Genomic DNA, 15,513 nt, shown 5'->3' with positions numbered 1-15,513 from the left:
TGTCAGACCCTGCAGAGAATAAGTCAAGCTTTAGCTGGCCAACCCTGAAATAACCAGTAAATACAGCTTGAGATCTCTGTAAAGAAACCTGAATGGTATCCTTAGAAAACAAATTCAAGTGACATTTTTGCTTAATCTTCATTGTAGTTGCTTATTTTTTTGTAAGTCTTCCTGTATTGACAACACTTGGAGAGCCTTAGAAAATGGGGCAGAAACATCTATATGCAGTAGCAAAGCTTTGGTTTTATCACTGGAAGACATACATTTAGGAGAATCAAATGGTAACAGACTTTGGGGACTTTAGAATGAGGTGGGTGAGGATGGCATTAGGCACTTGAACATCTCCATTCCCAGAAAGGTAACAGAGCAACCTATCCTCAGTGCTGTCCTTAGGCATATCAAGGACATGAGGGTCATTAGGAGCAGTCAATATGTTTTACAAAAGGGAAGTCATGTTTGACCAACCTGATGGTCTTTTATGAGGACATACCCAGATGATAGTGGAGCAGTGGATGTGGTTTATATTGATTTCAGTAAAAATTTGACACCATCTCCCACAGCATCCTTGAAGCTAATCTGAGGCAGTGTGGTCTGGATGATCAGGTAGTGAGGTGGATTGTGAATTGGTTGAAGGAAAGAAGTCAGAGAGTTGTGGTCAGTGGGACAGAGTCTAGTTAGAGGCCTGTATCCAGTGGAGTCCCTCTATAGCACTACTATTCCATATATTCATTGACAGCCTGGATGAGGGAACAGAGAGCACTGTCAAAAAGTTTTCTGATGACACAAAACTGGGTGGAGTGGCTGACACACCTGAAGACTGTGCTGCCATTCAGGAAAAATTTAATGAAGCTCAACAAGGGCAAGTTTAGAGTCTTGCACCTTGGAAAGAACATGTACCAATATAGGTTGGAGACTGACCTGTTGGAGAGCAGTGAAGAGGAAAAGGACCTGGGGGTCCTAGTGGATTGAAGGTTGACCATGAGCGAGCAGTGTGCTCTTGTGGCCAAGAAGTCCAAAACCATTCGGGGCTGTATTAGAAGGGGTGTGGTTAGTAGCTCAAGAGAGTTTCTTCTCACCCTCTACAGTGGTGAGGCTGCATCTGGAATATTGTGCCCAGTTCTTAGCCCCTCAGTTCAAGAGGGAAAGGGAGCTCCTAGAAAAAGTCCAGCACAGAGCCACAAAAATGATTAAAGGAGTGGAACATCTTCCTTCCTCTCTCAGAGGAGAGACTGAGGGAGATGGGGCCATTTAGCTTGGAGAGGAGGAGATTGAGGGGTGACCTCATTAATGTTTATAAATGTGTAAAAGGTGAGTGCCAAGAGGATGGAGCCAGGCTGTTCTCGGTGATGCCCAATGACAGGACAAGGGGCAGTAGGTGGAAGTTGAGGCATGGGAAGTTCCATGTGAATATGAGGAAGAATTTTTTCCCCATGAGGGTGACAAATCTTTGGAACAGGCTGCTCAAAGAGGTTGTGGAGTCTCCCGTTCTGGTGATATTCAAGACCCATCCGGATGCATTCCAGTGTGATCTGATATAGGTGATCCTGCTCTGGCAGGAAAGTTGGACTAGATGATCTTTCAAGGTACCTTCCAGCCCCTAACATTCTGTGATTCTGTGATCTTGGTTCTTCTCACAAATCAAAGTTTTTGCTCAATATCAAACCATCTCCCAGTAATTATAATAGTCCCATTTTACTTTCAGAGGCTTGCTATAAAAATAGACTCCCTGAAGATTCAAATACTGTCAGGTCAAAGATTTTAATCTAGAGATATACAGCAAAATATTCTGACTTACAGAGGCTTTATTGTTAACTTAGAATTAAATTGTTTACTTACTTATGATACCTGTATTTCTATGTTGTGGAAAGACTTGATTAATATCAGTAGATTCCCAAAACAATTTTACTGCAGAGAAATTGAGTGTTTGGGAATGTTTTTAATAGAAATGGTTAAACAAAATACAGGCTTTTTTCCTTGTTGTTTTTTTTTTTTTTGGGGGGGTGGTTTTTTGTTTGTTTGTTTGTTTGTTTCAATATTAGCTAAAGTGACATTTTTAATTTAATTAAATCTACCCACCCCTCTTTCCTGAGTGGTTTCATGCAAACGAAATTTTGTCATAAAGGATTTTTTGATAGAAGATCAGATTTTTAGTCATAATTGAAAGAGTAAAGCCACTATGGTTAACTTCCTCAAATCTCTAAGTGTATTTTATATGAATGTGGAAGTATCGCTTTCAATATTTTCATAAGAAAAAATACCTATACAGCATTAAAGAAATCTGATATTTCAGTTCAATATGAGCAGTAATGGATGTGAGAAAGATCTGTAGGCAAGTTATGCAATGGTAAGCCTCTCAGCAGAAAATATATTTTGTTAGTAAATGAAACAAGATTCTCAATATTTAGTCACATTTATATTATTTTAAGCATTGAACAAAACTGTTAGGGGCAGAAATCAAAGTCAATGGGATTTTTTTCAAAGGAAGATCAAAGATAACTCAAGTGCCTTTATCTCTAGGATTGTATACTTTACAAGTCACTCAGTACACTATTTGGAAACTTGCTGAACTCTTCGACGCTATTCTACAAAGAAAACAAACGAGTGCTCATGAAGACAAAAGTGCCTATATCCCTGTATTCTAGGGTGTGATTTCACCAGGCTACTTCATAGAGCCTCCTGTATAACCTACCATGCTTTGTTAATATGTTGCTTCTTATCTTATAACACAAATTTTTGTTTTTCAGCTCTGAGGGACAACAGAATTGAGCTGGTCCGAGCTTCATGGCATGAACTGAGTATCAGTGTCAGTGATGTGTCTCTGTCGGATGAAGGGCAGTACACCTGCTCTTTATTTACTATGCCTGTCAAAACTTCCAAGGCTTTTCTTACTGTTCTCGGTGAGTATAAATGGCTGAGCATAAAGAAACAAATGTTAAACTTCTCAGGCTTTGGCAAATTATGGTAAGAATGAACTTTTCTAAAGCTTGGCAGAAGATACATGTAAATGTCTGATCTTGTTTCCCTGAAGTTTATTGATTCATATTGCTGTGCTGAAAAGTAACATGCCTCTTACTATTTGCACTGTGGCAGGATAATGAGGTAGGGAGCACACCAATACCACAGTATGAGTGCTCCACGGAATGAACATAACCTCTACATCCCAGATACCAGACGTGCAAAGAAGATACATGTGTTCATCTCCTGGCAATGTGTGGCATAGAGCAAAGGGGAGAAAATAAAAAAGCATGAAATCAAAACAGGCTTTAGAGCTTTATCATTTGTCCTTAGCTGTGCATTTTCATGTCTCATTCACAGATTTTTTTGTCTACAAAGTGCTTATTTTCACTGAGTTTGCCTCTTCTTTTGTGCTTTATCCTCTAAATGCTCTGCTGTTTTCCCCAAAGGTTATAGATCGACATAGAGCAGTAACAGATTGAGAGATGCCCTGGAAATAAAGTTTCTGATCAAAGCTTTATATGATTCTATGAATGGCAGTAGCCCAATCAGCCAAAATTGCTATCATGCATTGAAACACACCTGCATACATAAGAGCTTGCATGATTTTTAGAGACTGATTTTCATTATTCTCTCCTTTTACTGTCCCTGAACTTGACTCTTTCTTTCTTTTTGTTTTATTTTTATATGTATACCAGCAGACAGTTGAATTTAATAGAACTAATGTAAGATGTTCTCTGCACCAGTAATATTCACATTAATTCAGCCAGGGAATTAAGTTTGTGCATAGGATAAGTCCCTGTGAGACTCTTATACAAAAATGTTCACAAGTTTGTCGTTAAGGACACAGAAATACTGCCTCAAAGAAGAATATTCTGGAATAACAACTACCTCTGTAGAGAGGCATCTCATGATCTAAACAATAGATAAGTAGACCAATTCAACCTTTTAAATGGCAGAAAGATACAGTAAGAGGTTACAAATACAACAACAACAACAACAAAACAATAAAAAAAATCTAGCCCATATCTATTAAGCAAAGTAATTGGACCTGTCACAGTTTTACCTTCATTTCTGGGGGGATGCTTTAATGACATCTTCCCAACCTCAGCTGCATAGCTTCCAAGATAGAAAGCTGCAAGACAGATAAAAAGACAGATGCCTGTCTTATTTAATTTAATATTTGTAATTTTCTATCTCAAAGAAACATTTTGAACTCTTGGAACACTTTGTATCTGTGAAGAGTATATTTTCCATTGAAATGTATTACATCTTTTAATCAGATAAACTATCCTTTTATGTACTAATAATCTCTTTATTGACTGCTGTGTTATGGATTAGAAGATTTAAGTGTCAAGGTATTATAGCAGACACCATTTTCTGTCCTGAAAGAGAGAGGTAGATTTATTACAGAAATGTACTCTGCATTAGATGCTGCTGTTTGGGTTTTATGTACATAATCTGTCATTTTGGAAAAGAGATGTAAACAAACCAAACTCTGAAATACAGGACATGGGATCAATTACTGTGACTGATCCCTTTATCTAGTCGCAAATACCAATATGTCAAAGCATTGCAGATTCAAGTTTTAACAACAACATTTGCAGAGATTTTAAAATTGTGGTCATCAACATCAATTTAAAATAAGTTAATCTTCTGTTTTCAGAAGTCAGATGGATTTATATATGTAGTGATCAATTTTCCACCAATTCTCTCTCTTTTTTTTTTTTAATCTTCCACAGTTCATTGAAAAACAACTATTTGAAATGTATAATAATGATCGTATGACCTCCTCCACAGAACTTGGATTCAGCTGAGAAATTCTTCATAGCCAGTGGAATTGTGAATATACCTATTGATTTTTTTGTTGTTGTTATGAATACTCTGAAGACAAGGGAACTCCTGTAATTATGTTCATCTTCCCTTTTCCATGGATTTTGTATTAAATTCTTCATAATTCATGCTTAAACATCTGTTCTGAACTTCAATCAGTTCAGCTTTTTTCTCCTGGTTACATTCTTTTCTCACAGCTGTACTTCAAATATACTTTGATGTCCTATTTGCTCTGCAGACCTGTTTAAACCTCATGATAGCAAGTCAGAGAAGACCTGAACACAGAATATATTTTTATAAAAGATAGTTTTAGAAATGCAATTTGCTTCCCTTAGAAGAGTATGTAATTTCTGTTTTCTTCAATTCTTTAGAATCAAATACAGTTCGGATTGACAGTGTGTTTGCAATAGGAAACAGGATTTGCTGACAAGGCAGGGAACTAATTACTCTGCTTCCAGAATTCAGAGCACATGAAGAAGTGAATTTTAAGTTGGTCATATATTCATGGCAGCAGCTGACACTATCAGAGATATTTTTCTTATTTGCTTCTTAGGTGTTCCTGAGAAGCCACAAATTACTGGATTTACCTCACCAGTTATGGAAGGAGAGAGGATGCAGCTAACTTGCAAGACGTCTGGTAGTAAACCAGCAGCTGATATCAGATGGTTCAAGAATGACAAGGAAGTTAAAGGTATTTAAAAGGGCTTTGATGTAATTTGGTCCAATTGTCAGACATACATTATTTAGAATTATATGTTTATATTTGTAAAGTTTCTGATATGCAATTGTTAAATGAATCAGTGATAGCAGGTAGATAAGGAATTGGTTCTAAGTTACTGGTGTGGTCATATAACCATTTATTTTTTCTCTTCAAATGGTAAAAGCTGATGTTTTGAATTGCTCTCACATCTGTTCAGCATAATAAACTCAACTGTGATACTTCTTAGAGAAATGTTTTATGGATTATTTTTATCATAGACATGCCACATGCCAGATAGTTTACATTTTCCTTTCTAATATGATATATGTCTGATTTGGTCAGTTGCCACTTTTATGTTACAGTCCTCTAAATAAAGTGACCAGATGAGTCAGAACTGTCTGGAGGAGAGAGGAAATTGCTTTTCCTGTAGGGGTTTTGATCTGATGAAAAAGAGTCAGGATGCAGCAATGGAGGGAATGTCAGCTGGGAAACTGGGAATGCGCAGCTGGGGCAAGGATCGTGATAGTCTGCAGTGAGAAGCAGAGAGAACTTCACCAGGACTTGGGGGCATTGGACAAAGTCTGCTGTGACTGCAACATCTTCAGGTGTCTAAACACAAAGCTGAAAGCAAGGATTTGCCTTTGAGGATGTAGTGATATAGGAAAGAGTTTCATCTAAAAGTCATTTATTTGTTTTCTGTCTTCTTCTTTACTTTGTATGTTCTTTATTTAAAACTTAATTTTCTACTCCATATTCTCATAAATCCTGGGATAGTTTAAAATCCATTTGGGTAGATGGGTGGAGAGAGTGCCTTATTCTTAAGGTCCCTTCCAGCCTGATATTCTGTGATGGTGATTCTCTAACAGAAGGCTTAGTCACATCTACCACAGCCACTTAAAGAGCTTGTCATAGAGCAGATGTATAAAAATTGCTAAGATATTTGTATGTATTCATGTCACCTCTATGCATTCTGCTATAAGACTAAATAATACAAAAAAAATATTCAAAAATTATTTGAAAAACCTCAACTTTTGTCTGCTTTGTCTTATATTTGTCTGACATTGTGATTTTATTAGTTCAATAAACTGCCTCAAGCAAAGTTACAACATTAATTGAAGAATCTATTAATCTTCCTTTATTATTACCTACCATAGTTCAATGTACACAACCAGAGCTGTGATATAAAATGGGCAAATAAAGGTGACTGCAGTCGATTGTCCAAGTAACCCAGTCCATTCTGGAAGCATCTTTAGATTTTGAATGAAAATCATAATAGTGATGGAGGGTAGAGGAATTTTATGCTGGAATCATTTTAAATGTGCTTGAGTGCTTGTAGTACAGATAGATAATGAGGAAACAGAGAACCTTAGATGCATAGATTCATAGATGCATCCAGAAAGCATGGCAAGATAAATATATATATCCCAAATATGTAAAGATTAAAAATCACTCTAACAAGTGTCAATACTTGAGGAGAACCACTGCTGTAGTTGGACTAACAGCAAAGCAACACATCTGAAAAGTTGTTAAGCTTTAAATTATAATTTAAAATCTGATTTAATAACTTTGCCTTCCTTTTAGCTGACATAATTAAAGCAAAGCAAGCAATTTAGTGATTTGACCCTCCGATTAATTTGGTCTTCTTAACAGTTCCAACAGGGATGCGGGGGTTTTTTTGTGTTTTAGGAAAAGGGTAGGGAAGGAAGAAAGAAGATGTGTAAAAAAGAAAAAGAAAAAAAATAATAAAAAAACCCAAACAAGCAAACAAACAGAAATGAGAGGAAAGTACTGAGCACATTCATTTCAGTTTAGTTTTCTAGGTCTTCTGAAGAGCACATTGCCATTTCACAAAGGTTAGGAATAAAATAACCTAACCAGTTTGCAGTGGCATCAGCAGAAGTTACATTAGCTTTGTGCACTATAAAAGGTGAAATGATAAATCTGAGAAAATAGATATGAAATTATATGCTAATGCAGCTGACATTAAAGGTTAGGAGTTCGTCTGTCTAGCACCAGTAAATCCAATTGTGTTATAGTGTATTATACATGGTGCAAAAGAATATAAATGATGCATGGAGTTCAGAGTTTCACCAAAGGGGAAAAAGCTATTCTAAAATTGTAGCTCCATTGCTATTATTCAAAAAAGGAATAATGATCTGGTAAAGGAATACTGTTTGATAAAGTGCTAGTAATGAGAGAGACAGAATGTGAAACACTGAGTACCATCCCTTTTCCTTTAGTGTTCTTTCACTCACATATTAGCCAAATTAATAAAGCAATCTGCAGTTTAGCATTCTGGTGACATTTCTGGAGGATGATTAAAAGCAAAAATATTGGAGGAAATAAATACATAATCTGTGAAAAAAAATCTCTATTTCTTCAACAAAATTTGTTACATAAATTTCAAAAATATTAAGTAAAATTTTAAAGTTTCAGGAATATTTTTAATTGTATTTTCTTTTGTTTTCCCCTAGTAAAATTTGCATTAACAATAAACCATAACCCTTAACTTTGCTGCAACAGATTAGAAAGTTTTTAATTAGTTTATATACTTTCGGTATCCACAAAAAATTTAGAGAGGCACTGAATATTTTGTCTTGAAAAAACCTATCAAACAAAGATGATTTTTTTTTTTTTTTAGATTACAAAGCCATTTCATGTCAGACCTTGATTTTAAATGTAAACAAAAATATATGCCATGTAAAACCCAGCAAATCTATTTGTAAGATGAATGCTTCTATATGGTTGTTACCAGTATGTGCTTTTATAGATAGCTAACAATAAACAATATTGTTATGATTTTCAGCATGAAACATCTATGCTTATGAGACATAAACTAGTATTAGTTAATAAAACATATCTCTATGTACACCTATCAGACAGAGCCATAGACATGGGGCCAGAGTTGACCCTTAGGCTTCATAATGACCCAATCTCTGAAAGCTTAGATCGGAATCCTAAAGTTCTTCTCCAGTTCAGTTTTGAAATATCTCCAAGGACAGAGATTCCATAGTCTCCTTGGGCTAGATGTTTCAGTATTTGAAGGTTCTTAATAGTGGAAAATTTTCATTATTGCATGAAAATGTATCTATTTTATATTACATATAATACGAATTGCCTTGATATAGCTCATGTTCATTGCCCCTCACCTTTGCTGTGTGCCTCTGAGAGGAATCTGCCTTTTTCTTCCCTATGTGCAACAGATACTTGAAAGCAGCAGTCTGATCTGGTTTTAGTCTTCCCCAGGCTGAGCAAAACCAACTGTGTTAGGTACTGCTACAAGCTGTCCTGATACATTATATGTTCCTGACACTGACCATCCTTATGGCTTTTGGCAAAACCTACTGGGATTTGTTGATATCCTTCTTGTACCAGAAAGCCCAAAACTGGGCATAGTGCTCTAGATACAACCATGCAAGTGCTAAACAGCAGAATAACTTCTATTGACTTACTTGGTATGCTACTGTTGATGCAGAGCAGTAATTTTTCAGCTTTCAATGCTATAAGGGCACACTGTTCTCTAATGTTCAATCTGTCTTCGAGACCACAACTTTCTCCTCTACAAAGCTACTTGTTATCTAGTCATGCCTTAGGCTGTTTCATTACAGTGCTTTCCAGACAAACTGCCTCTGTAATGCTCCTTTGGGTTTTTTACCTTCTTTCAAGGGCATATTTAGCAGAGAAAGAGGAGTAGCAAGAAAATAAATGAAATAATAGATTACAATAGGCAAATTTAAAAATTCTCTAAAATCCCTAGGTAAATATTCTCAAGGCTAGCAGTTAGTAACATACCTGGTAGCTGATCTCCATTGCACTTAATCCATGTGGGTTTATAGTCAGTTAGTATATATTACAATCATGCCCTCATTTTGCTATGAAGAAATATCTGAGAAGATACAGCTGATAATGTGAACAACTAAGTATTTCTGTTGATGAGGATGTCAACAGTTTAGAGAATAGTATCACTGTCCTTTCTACAGAGGTAATTAAGAGATGAACTCTTCTAAACAATAGATGTCTAGAGAAAGGCTTTTAAATAGATTAGGAAATTAACTGCTTTTGTTTTTCTAAAGGATTAAGCACCCACAATCTCTCACTAAAATTAAAGTTGTTGATGTTTTCAGGAGCTGTCTGTCCTCCACCTGAAGTCAATAAGCAACAGGATGCATACATTATTTATAAGCAGAAAGCTATCTATATAAGCACTTATTATTAAATTTGGAAACCTAGTTCTGGGAACAAAACCTCATGTGTTTGCTTTAAATATTAGTGAAGACATTTGCTGTTTGATTATAATAACTTTGCTTTAGCCCTGGTCAATATTTCTCTCACCTACTGATCCCTAAATATCAATAATCGCCATGGCAGAAATTAAAATGTCTTAAAGCTTAGCAACCAACAGGCAGAAAAATGCCTGTATGCAAGAAATAATTATTTCCTAGGGGAAAATGGAAATTGTATAACTACATGGTTTAATCTTCTATCTGGAGACAATGAAAAGGAGCACCTTTCCAATTTCAGAGATATTTTAAATCTAAAAAGATATAGCTTAAGCCATTTAGGATTTGCTTTCTAAAATTGATATTTCATGGAAATTGTATTTAGGTCGTCTTCTTATCTAATGGGATTTAATATCATTTGTAAAACTGGAACCCCTCACTTTTTTTTTAGGACACAGAGGACATATTCAGTCTCAGTGTAATTTAATATATATGTTTATGTATTTATAAATATCTTCTAAAGCTTTCATTATAACAAATCGATATAACAAGTTTCCTATTTTGGTGAAATAAATTAAAATCAATAAGTATTATAAGTAGTTGGGACCCAAATAAAGCCATTCTAAAGTAAGACAATCTCATGCTGCAGTTTATACATTAAAACTTTTCCAAAAAATGGTCAGTATTATGGATCTTCAGTTTTTCTCTCATATGCATGTCCTACAACAAAACTTTCTGAACTTTAGCCTCTAACCTTGAGCTGAGTTTGAATGCTCTTAAGCATAGCTATAGGCTCCCTGCATTCCAGTATCTGGTCTGAAAACTGTCAAACCTATTTTTAACTGAATTTGCACAAAAGCAGTAGGTCAATTTAACATGATATGAAGCAGTGAATGGAAGGTCTCTTTGAATTTTATTTCCAGTATTCTTGAGATTTGTCTGTAGATTCCAGTAAATACTATAGCATGCTCCCTTTAGAGTTGTTGAACACCATTGACATCTATGCTGTGGTTTAGTTTAATTCACAAATTAACATAATTGTAGCAAATCAATGGAATAAGCAATGAATAAAGCCCAGGACAAATGTGACTACATGCATGAAACCCTTAATTCATACGGCTTCAATAATATCCCTGCATGGGATTTCTGTGAAAGTTTCTAAGCATGGACTTAGAAAATTTAATGTTTAGTGACACTGTGAATACAGAAGGGAAGGGAGGATAGGAGGAGATGACATTGTTTCTAATAAACTGCAGGGAAAGTTCATATCAAATTTCAACCTAAACATATAAGAGATAATGATGAAAGGAATTTTTGTCTGAGTGCAGTATCATGTAACCAATTTTTTTCTTTCAGTATATATCTAGTGTTCTGACAATAGGAGTAAATTGAGAAATAACTACAGGCTAATTAGATTTGTTTTAAAGAGACCAATACCCATATGAAAGCTGTGTTTTTTTCAACAAGTGTGATAGGTATTTTAGGTGTCTAATGCTGGAATACTGATCCTAAAAATATTGGAGAGAAAAATGTTTTTTCTTTCTTCCAGATGTTAAATATTCGAAAGAAGAAGATGCAAATCGTAAAACGTTCACAGTCAGCAGCACGCTGGATTTCCTAGCAGATCGCAATGATGATGGTGCAGTTGTAAGTTGCAGAGTAGATCATGAGTCCCTAAACTCTACACCTCAGATAGCAATGCAGGTTCTAGAAATCCACTGTAAGTAATGCATATTACATACGCTTACTTTTATAGTTTTTTTGTTTGTTGTTTTGTGTTGTGTTGTTTTGTGTTGTTTTGTTACGGTTGCAGAGTTTCCGTTGTGTGAAAATTATAAAAATCTGTGGTATTTTGTGGATAGGTAACATCTCTCTTTTAGCCAGTTTGTATAGTTTGTATTTGGTTAGTTCATTGGGGGAATTTTATTGGGGTTTTCTTTTGTTAGTTTTTTGTTTGTTTGTTTGTTTGTTTCTGTCTACAGGACTAACTAAAAAGTTTAACAAGAGCTTTACTAGTGAAAACACTATGGAACTGAGTTCTTCTCTGTTAGAGAGGAAAAGGAGTTGTCTTTTTTGTTTATCATTGTAGCAATGTGAAAGAGTTCTTAAACTCATGGTCATAGTGCTTCACAATTTTCCTTGAAAGTTTCCTAGACACTTGAAACAAAGGTTTGAAAAAGCAATTTCTAGCATACTTCCTCAATAACTTTGAATCCTGCTAAGGAAACTGTTGTAATGCTGTTCATAACACAAATCCAGGAGGAAAAGCCCCTTAGAATTTATATATAGGCCTTGTCTACACAGGATGTTACTTTAAATAATTCAAACTTCAGGGGGGTTTGTATCTCTATATATTGGCTTATTTACTTTAAAACAAGATTTCTGAAACTTGATGTTTTCCACAAAGTTGAATGAACCTGCCTATGTATCTATGTGCCCTATTCTGAAGTCATGTTGTCCTCTGAGTCAATTCTTTTCCACTTGTAAACTGAGAGACGCTCAGGAGAACACATTTTTCACCATCACATGACATTTTCCTTTTCACTTGTACTAGACCCACCATTCTTCAGGGTACAGCTGTCTGGATTTCTGCAGAATACCTGTACTTTTGATCTAGCCAAAAAAAGGCCATTTTCAAAAAAGCATTTTCAAAACATTGTCAGACCAGGTGAAGGGGAGAGACCTTTCATTACTCTGTTTCTAGAGTAGGTGCAATCAGCCTGTTGTAAAGTGGACAAGCGACCAGCTTAAAAGCAGACAAGCTTACAGTAACTGCAGCTAGTTTCCAAAATACCATGTCAAGGACTGCTGGCATATATAACTTGGTTCTGACTGAGAATATTTCTATAAGCATCTAATGCTTGTAGAACATTTAAAACACAGTAATGGCAAAAGCACTCCCATGCATAGAAGCTGACAGCATTTCTAAAAAAAGACATCTAAAAAAAAGTCTGAAAATAAGGAGGATGTGGATTAGCATTCACAAGTGGTATGTACTGAAAATAACTGTTTTCTGAAACATTCTACTCATCAATTTACTGAGAGAGATCAAAGCAAGTGGCTATTGAACACCTGTCTCCTCAACATATTCAAATGCCATCTGTAGTAGAGACATGAATCCTTAACATCTGTGTATCCTTTAATTCTAAATCCCACAACCATCAACCACTAAGCTGGCCCATGCCTTCACTTCCAAATTGCTTGCTCTGCCTTCAGTGCTCTGCTTAAGATGCTGGCACTTACAGAGATGAACCAAATTGAATGAAATAGGAGATACAGAAATAGGATAGTTGTAAGAGGTTTAAACTGAGTCAGACTGGATGCAATGTAATAGGACTCAAGGTAAAGGCAGGATTCTAGTTTGTTTGGGCATCATAAGACTGCAATGCAAATAAGTCTTTCTGTGGCCTCATGTATAAAGCTTCTTCAATAATTATCGCTCCTTCCAATTTGCAGCCTAGGTAACAAGATGCTACCTTGCTAAATAGTAGTGGAGTGCATCTTCCTGTATGTTTGTTTCTTCATGTTTTGAACAAATCCATTCTCTCTCTTCTGTGGGTTCACGGAAGTTCTTTAAGAACAAACTGCACTGAGTGTTTACAGTTACTAATATGCTTTATGTTATTGACCCCTTTAGACTGGCAATTTATCAAAAGCCACAATGCTCTATCATTCCTGCTTGCTCCATTAATTTTCCACAAATCAGTTTAACACTCTCTGTCCTTAATGTAGAGCCATTATATGTGGAAAGTGAGAAATGCACCAAAAGAAGCTCAAGTTTAGAAGAGAGAGTGAAAATGCCATTTAAAGTCATAGATAAATCAGTTTTATTATAGGGGAAAAAGAGACTAAGAGCAGGTTACTATTGCCCTTTTCCTTACCACCTTCATCTCTGTGGTCAACATACTCAGAAGTTTAATGCAGGGCAAGTTTCTAAAGGAAATTTTATTAAAACAGAAGGAGATTCAAGAAACTTATGATGTGGTTCAGCAGAGTGCCTTGAAGTAAAAAATGAGGAGAAAGATGATTTCCTAAAGCAATCCCAAAGGCTCTGAATGGAGTACATTGCACTGGAACTAGGCCCCTTGATTTTATTCTCCTGGTATTGTTCACAATCATTGTGGGTACTGCTTCGATCACTGGAAGGTACTGATTTCTTTCCATCAATCCATAAGACTTCAAACATATAAGAATCATCCTGTTTGTATGAAAGAGGCATGCTCACAGGACCCAATGTGAGCTAACCCAATATATCCTCAATGCCACCTGACAGCAGTTCAAAAATAGTGCTGACAAAACAAGTGAGCTATGGGACCCCAGGACAAAAGTCAGGAGAATTTGTTAATCTGACATCCTGTAGGGCACTTGCTCTGAATGTTCCCAAGGGTATCTCAGATGAACAGAGAGTTATGGGAGAATGTTAAGCAGGTACCTCAAAATGGTCAGACAGAACAGATGAGCAGAAATATGGCAAAGAACAGATACAAAATGATTAGGCATCACCATCTAGAACTGGCCTTGGTATTTAAACACCTTCCTAAAATAGGAAGAATTTCATCTGTGGTGCACGGATACTTCTTACAAATTGTCTGTGTATCATTGCAGGTTAGAAAAAAAAGGACAATGACAAATAGCCATTTCTGTCCTGTCTAATTATGCTTGAAAGTTAAAAATTTTCTGTTTCAACCAACTAGCCCCTGACAGTGGACAAAATATTTGTGGCTTCATCAAAACAAAGCGAGCAAAGAAAATAACAACAACAGAAGAGCAGGAATTACAGGACTGTTTGCACCTGGTGGTTGATAGGTGGAGTAAAAGGAAAGCAATGCAATAGTTGGAATGACAGGTTTTTATTTGTGCCTAGTGAACAACAGAATAAAATTAAATCTGTCCTAGATTATGAGACTATATGAAATAGATATTCATAATGAGTCCATGGAGAGATGTAGATAGAGGTGATTACGAAGCCACACAGCTGCTTTTATCATCAGTTTTAATAGGAAGTAAACTTAAAATGAAAGCCAGTAATGCCATCAGTAGTGATATCAATATGGAATACACTTCATTCCCTCTTCTTCCACAGACACAAGTCTTAGTTTTATTAGTGTTATAGAGCAAGCAAATCAGCTTTCCCCAGTAGTATTACAATACATGAAATGAAGATGAGGACTAAAGTTTAAAGATAAAAATGTTTTATATAGAAAGATATTGGATAATAGGGAACATCTCTTTATGGAAAGAGCAGCCAGGCATTGGAATAGGTTACCCAGGGAGGTGGTGGAGTCGCTGTCCCTGGAGGCATTCAAGAAATGTGTAGATGTGGCACTTTGGGACACGGTTTAATGGCCATGATGGTGCTAGGTCAAAGGTTGGACGCAATGATCTTTCCAACCAAAACAATTCTGTGATTCCATGATCCTCTATATATGTGTCAGTAATAGAAATAATGTCTGAGTCCTTCTTGCTGCTCTTTTCTTTTTAAGTGTTAGGTAATGGTTAGTAGATCTTTACCTGTATCATTTATATCTTGACCAAAAGAAGGAAATCTTGAAAAAGGCAGTCACCAGTACTTGTTTTCACAGATCACAGAATCACAGAATCAACCAGGTTGGAAAAGACCTCAGAGAACATCAAGTCCAACCTGTTACCTAATATCTAACACCACCTGACAACTAAACCATAGCTCCAAGTGCCACATCCAATCCTTTTTTGAACACCTCCAGGGATGGTGACTCCACCACCTCCCTGGGCAGCTGATTCCACTGGCCACTCTTTCTGTGAAGAACTTTCTCCTCAGCTCAAGCC

The 15,513-nt window shown here is 36.1% G+C and overlaps 1 protein-coding gene across 1 annotated transcript in view; it reads left to right on the top strand.

Moving 5' to 3' along the window:
- The window catches only part of CADM2 (cell adhesion molecule 2), a 261,666-nt gene that overhangs the window by 115,661 nt on the left and 130,492 nt on the right, over positions 1 to 15,513 (top strand). Inside the window, exons 4-6 of the mRNA XM_054392117.1 lie at positions 2,745 to 2,897; positions 5,342 to 5,479; positions 11,258 to 11,428. Of these exons, the coding sequence (XP_054248092.1) occupies positions 2,745 to 2,897; positions 5,342 to 5,479; positions 11,258 to 11,428 (462 nt within the window). The remainder of the gene's footprint in view (positions 1 to 2,744; positions 2,898 to 5,341; positions 5,480 to 11,257; positions 11,429 to 15,513) is intronic.

The sequence above is a fragment of the Indicator indicator genome, chromosome 1 (assembly GCF_027791375.1).
Source record: "Indicator indicator isolate 239-I01 chromosome 1, UM_Iind_1.1, whole genome shotgun sequence".
NCBI classification, from domain to species: Eukaryota; Metazoa; Chordata; class Aves; order Piciformes; family Indicatoridae; genus Indicator; species Indicator indicator.
Note: the sequence above shows the minus strand (reverse complement) of the source record. Positions and strands in the feature narration are given on the sequence as shown.